The sequence below is a fragment of the Cimex lectularius genome, unplaced genomic scaffold (genome assembly GCF_000648675.2).
Source record: "Cimex lectularius strain Harlan isolate CLEC.00 unplaced genomic scaffold, Clec_2.1 scaffold16, whole genome shotgun sequence".
Classification (NCBI taxonomy): domain Eukaryota; kingdom Metazoa; phylum Arthropoda; class Insecta; order Hemiptera; family Cimicidae; genus Cimex; species Cimex lectularius.
Genome location: NW_019392679.1, coordinates 1,531,181 through 1,537,377, shown reverse-complemented (window position 1 = coordinate 1,537,377; position 6,197 = coordinate 1,531,181). Strand labels below are relative to the sequence as shown.

Sequence of the window (6,197 nt, the reverse complement as noted above, 5' to 3'; positions counted from 1 at the left end):
AGAGAGAGAGAGAGAGAGAGAGAGAGAGAGAGAGAGAGAGAGAGAGAGAGAGAGAGAGAGAGAGAGAGAGAGAGAGAGAGATTGAGTGTGTGTGAGAGAGAGATTGAGTGTGTGTGAGAGAGAGAGAGAGAGAAAGAGAGAGAGATAGAGAGAGAGAGATAGAGATAGAGAGAGAGAGAGAGAGAGAGAGAGAGATTGAGTGTGTGAGAGAGAGATAGAGAAAGTGTCTTCCAGTCTACTGGTTGTTTACTCTATCACTCTCCTTCACACTCTCACTCCCATTCACTCCCTCTTTCTCTCTCCCCTTCAAACGCTCTTAACTATTCACCTATCAATCTATCGATTTACTCTCTTTGCTTTTTCTCTATGTGACTATCTCTCCCTCTACCTTTATGATCCTCTCTATCCTCTTAACAATTTATTCGTCCTTTCTCTTTTTCTTTGTTCCTTCTATCTCCCTCTCTCTCTTTCTTTCTCTCACTCTCTGCCTGTCCCACCCTCTCTCTGTCCCTCTCTCTCTTTCTATCTATTTCTATATCTATCTCTCCCTCACACGCTCTTAACTATCCACCTCTCAATCTATCTACTTACCATTCTCTCTCTCTCTTTCTCTATCTACTTACGTTATAGTTGTATACATTTTTAGATATTTTTTATGGACACAAGAAAAGTGCACAATTGTTTGGGAAAAAGCTCCTCTGATTTGAGAAAGACGCAACTAGCGACTTTTGGTTTGCACTATCGCAAAAAGATTTATCTCCGTATGAAATTATCGAGCTAAAAGTTTTTTTAAACGAATTCACTAAAAACATTTAACATTCGAACATGTCGTGATTTTAAAGATTTTATATTAGATAGACGTAGTGAAAATAATTGTTATCAAACAGCTTTGGTTGATTTTAACGTCTTGGTTTTATTTAGACCGTAGAGTTGATTGGTATCTTTAGATGATAAAATATGACTCTTCAAAAACTTTGGAAATGTATTCATTCATTAATAACACACTTTACTTAACTAGTTTTCAACAATGAGCAATTTTTACAAGGTGATTTAGACGATGAACAATGAGACGTTTTATTATTGCATTTGTTATTTATATCAATATTTTATTATTTCTAAAAACTCAGCCATCATGTCTAAAACGCAAATTTACGTAAAAATGGCAAAACGTAACCTTTTATAAAACTATAGTGTTAGCTGCATCGTGCTATTGTTGAAATTGATTATGAACACCCAAAGGTGCTCAATTACTACAGACAGTCATAAAGAAAAATGGAAACAGACAAAAGGTGGAGGGTGATCGAGGTAGAGGGAAAGATGGTCACATAAAGAGAAAGCAAAGAGAATGGTGAATAGATAAATGGATAGGTGGAAAGTTAAGAGCGTTTGAGAGAGAGAGAGAGGAGAAAGAAAGAAAGAAAGAGAGAGAGAGAGAGAGGGGGGAGGGAGAGAGAGAGAGAGACATGCAAAATGTTACATACAGGGTGTTCGGCTACCATGTTACAAACTTTGCAGATTATTGCGGCTACCAGTAGATTCTACATTCTAAATGGAGCCAAAACGTCCTAATTAACTATGTTCCGAGTCTCATCAATTTTGGAGTTATTTAACTTTTTCTGATTTTTTATGATTTCACGACCTTGCTTCAAATAAACAATGATAGACCATTGAAAAGTACGTTAAATTTCCAATAAGATGTGATCAATATTAAACTCGCAAGCGTTAGTGAAATAAGCGTTTTAGTTGCGGAAACTTTTTTTCGGGAAGTTTTTTTGTCAAAGTTGAAAGACTTACTGTGGAGATTCTAAATTACTATTTCCAAAACTAGAGACCAGCAAATTTCAGAAAACGTACTCCATTTATAATTTTTTTGGTGCAATTGCTTTTTGAATTACTTTTTTCAAAGATGAAGAAATTGATGAAGGGAAAGAAAAAACCGTGGTTGAAGTAAGGTGGAAAATTAAATTTTTTTTGCCTAACCTTTCGGCATTAGCCATATACCTTAAAAAAATTTCTTAAGGAAATTTTGAATGAAATTATTAAACTTTTTTTTTTAATTTTGGCACTATGGCCACTTTTTCTAATGATGAATATGTTGATATCTTATATACAGGTTTTGCGAGTTTAATGCAACGGCAGCGCGTCGAAAACACATTGCGGAGGGTGGTTAGCATTTAGAATCAAAATAAAAAAATTTAATAAATACATTCAAAATTTCCCTAATTTTTTTATATTTTTTATTATTATTAATCTTTCCACCTTACTAATCCTTCAAGGACGGTTTTTTTCCTTTCCATCATGAATTTCTTCATCTTTCAAAAAAGTAATTAAAAAAGCAATTACACCAATAAAAAGGATATAAAATGGAGTACGTTTTCTGAAATTTGCTAGCCTCTAAGTTTGGATATAGTCGTTTAGAATCACCATAGTAAGTTTTTTAACTTTGAAAATTTTTGTTTTTTCAAAATTCTCGCTACTAAAACGCTTTTTGCACTAACGTTTACAAGTTTATATTCATCACATCTTATTCGAAATTTAATGTAGTTTTCAGTGGTTTCAACGGGTTTGTTCAAAATCTTTCAGGTTTAGAGTTATCTTTGTTTATTTGAAGCAAGGTCGTGAAATCTTAAAAAATCAGAAAAATGAAATAACTCCGAAACTGTTTAAATTCGGACTATAGTTAAACAGGACCTTTTGGTTCCATTTTGGATGTAGAATCTACTGGCAAAGTTTGTAACACGAGTAGCCGAACACCCTGTACAATGGGTGATAGGGAGCGATTGAGGATAAAAGAGAGTACGATTGAGGGGGAAAGAAAAAAAAGAAACGTATTAATTCATAATTATTTATTTAATATCTTTAAGTGAAAACGTGAAATCACATTTAGGCCAAGCATTGTTTAAAAAGTTGTTCGTTGTCTTTGACTACACTGTTGACGACCTTAGACAATTCCTCGCTGACGACTTTCCTCGCAGTCTCGACATCAGTGGATGCGACGTCCATCCCGTGGTCGTGGCCGAATTGTACGACTTGCATTGTAGCTTGGTAGACTCTCATTTTGGCATCTTGGAAGGCGAATCCGACTTTCCTCCCGACGCAGGACCTCTGCTCAGGGGTGGTCGCAGATGCCTGGGTCGCTTTGACCAGCATGGCCAACTTGGCTTTCGCCTCGCCCAGAGCTTCACCGCTCGTTTTCCAAACAACGACTCTCGCCTCTTCTGGTGTCATAGACATGCATGGGGCCTGGAACATATTAAGGAAAAAAGTCATGTTAAGTCTTGCTGCACAACATCATCACTAATGGACCTTGGAAAAACTGAACAATTTTACTGCGATTATTTTCAATTTTTTATAGTAGCTTTATCCGTTGATTAAAAGCACTATTTTATTTCATTTTCAGACAAACACTAAATATGAACGAAATGGGTCTGACAGACTAAAAAAAGCGAGACTAGGCGGGTTGATCGGAAACAGAGGAATTACACGTTCAACGTCTAGCAAGCGGAAATCTGACGGCTTAAAATATTTTCAAATTTTAAAAACTAGTCAAATCGAACCAAGACAACTTGAAAATATTGATACAATCTCGTCAAAATAGTACAGTTTTCTGGGATTTAAAGTTTACAACCTAATTACCGACATTATCCATTATCCACTAATTAATTTAAAAAAAAAATCATTTCCTGAAATACAGGAGGTCCTGTGAAAATGTGTCCTGACCCACAGTATGTACGATTCAGTGGAATAAATGGCAATGTCGGTACTTAAATCTAGTACCAGGTTCTCCCTAAAATTAATTTTAAAAGAAAGATTGTAAAATTTAAAAAAAAAAAAACGTCAAATCGTATCAATAAAATTAATATAAATATAAATTATTAAATGTATTTATTTTATTAAGTAATATAATAACACCTGAATGAAAACTATATCAATGTAAGAAAAAAATAGCAAGTATTTAAAATTAGACATTATAAATTTATTAGTTAAATATTTGGTATTTTTAAATATTTAAAATTAGTGAGCTTTTTAGGTTAAGTTTGTGAACTTGCCCATCGGAGGTCGCCCGTCAAGAAGCAGAAAACTGCTTTACTATAATGTCAATAATAATATAATATTTATATGTGATTATTGTTTTTTTAATATGCTAAAATATTAAAGTAAATTAATGACAATCAATGGCTATGTAATTACACCATTTTACAGGATAAAGTTTGAAGAAAATATGAGGGTAATGAAAAATTGACATTGTTGGTGTACTGTTATTACGAATGTATAATACTTGTTAATTGATGCTTTGTTTTAATTATCTATTAAAAAAATCATTGTTTTATTTTCTTAAGTGTGAAAAAGGCATGAGAGAATGAATTCGGTCTTGTTTTTACCGGTGTGAGTGTAATAGTGGTAGAACTGAAAATTTTTCTAATCGACATACCAAGAAGCAGAGAGATGCTACACAGAGAAGGGTCAATTGTACGTAGGCCATGGTTGGTGTGTGACTGAGTATTTTCCTCGGGAACTGAGAGTGTAGGCCAATTGTAATCATTTTATATGCACTCTATAAAACTGTTGACTAAGATAAAGTAACAGATAGCAAATATTATGTCATTTGTTTACCGTTGTTAAGTCATTCATGGTTTTAAATGTGTAATTTTCAACCGCAAGGATTAAACTTATTACCTCAGCTTAGAAAAATTAGTAACGATTGTTACTATTGAAGTCTAAGAAATTGGATGGACCCACCCTAAAAAAAAGTCTAAGAAGTTCTTCACATTTCCAATACAACAAAACAGTGAAGTTGGTTAAAAATTAAAATTTAGTTATCTCTTAAAACCATTTCTTATTAATTTTTATAGGTTTTAAGGGCACTAGTTTTATACCCACATTTCTCCAGCAAATTTGACCATTTATTCATAATAAATTTTTTTGGGGTCGAATTGATTAATTTATATTGCTCGATAATTATCAATATTTCAGAAATCAGTATTTATTATTGGTTTAATTTTTTCGGTATATTTTCTATAATCTAAGTTGCCTTTAAACATCATAATAATTAATATGATATAGTTTGACTTGATTTGAGGTTATTTATATTTTCCGTGAAATATATCCTTGACTGTTCCTTTTTGTAAAGTAATTATTTTATTTAAATAACGATTGGCCGTTAAATCATAGCTTTCTGGTCCATATCGAAGAATGAATCAAAAATGGCTTTATTTTGCCAGGGGTTTTCACAAACTGTTCTTAAAAGGACGTCCTTACTCGCAGTAAGTTGTTTTCATCAGGTTGAAGGATATACAGACACGTCTCTCCTTCAACTCATTCTACTGATGATGAGCAATTTAATGCTTGAAATCCGGATTGTTGAAAGCAACTAACTGTGATTTAAAGTGATTAAACACCTCACTCACCTTACATTTATTATTTCTATCCCCAAACTGTGATCCGGGGACTCCTTGAGGGTCCGCCGACCCTGATAGGGAGGGATCCGGGTCGAGAAAAATTAATAAATACAAATACGAAAGTTTTTATTTTTATTTTTATGTATTCATTATAAGTTTATTTTCGCATAGGTAAGCTAGGTGAGACGGATGGAGCTAGGGTGGTTTGTAGATCGGTTTCCCAGGAATTTCATTGTTGATACGGGGTCGTTCATTACCAGGAACACCTTGGATTTTTCCAATGTTGTATATTCAAAGTTCGTCGTTTTTCGAAAATGTGATTCAAGTCAAACATTTCTCACGAGTGCACTACCTATTTGCGTCATTCTCTTGATCAGTTATTTACTCCGATATGGATCGCTGGTTCAAGTCAGGATCTCTGAGGAAGCATGCAGTTTCTCCATCCCCTTCAGAGCCAGGAAAGCGCCGAATTGGAATTGATGAAGCGGAAGGGCATTATTGACGACAGTCCAAATAAAGAACAGCCTTCAGATGAAGCACCTTAGCAAGATCCAGCATTTCAAATACAGGTCAAGCAGCCAGTGGAAGAGGAATATCTAAAAAATGTCCAGGACAGCTACTTAGATTTGGTATTTATATAGGCTGACGAGGGTAAAGCTCATGTGATTTCCGCGAAAGTCCTTCCAAACAATTCAATAGTTCAAATTTAAACTGCGTGCTCATTTTGAGGGTACACACGCAGAACTCCGGGTGAAGCAGTCTGATTTTTTCATGAGGAAGCGCACTGAACTGGCTGGT

The 6,197-nt window shown here is 34.4% G+C and overlaps 1 protein-coding gene across 1 annotated transcript; it reads right to left on the bottom strand.

The window, feature by feature from the left end:
* Positions 1-2,831: 2,831 nt before the first annotated feature.
* On the bottom strand, positions 2,832-4,542 carry LOC106661575. Its single transcript, XM_014385087.2, has 2 exons — positions 4,433-4,542; positions 2,832-3,243 (listed from the first exon to the last, which is right to left on the bottom strand). The coding sequence occupies exons 1-2, from the start codon at positions 4,481-4,483 to the stop codon at positions 2,884-2,886; spliced, it is 411 nt and encodes a 136-aa protein (XP_014240573.2). The 5' UTR covers positions 4,484-4,542; the 3' UTR covers positions 2,832-2,883.
* Positions 4,543-6,197: the final 1,655 nt, after the last annotated feature.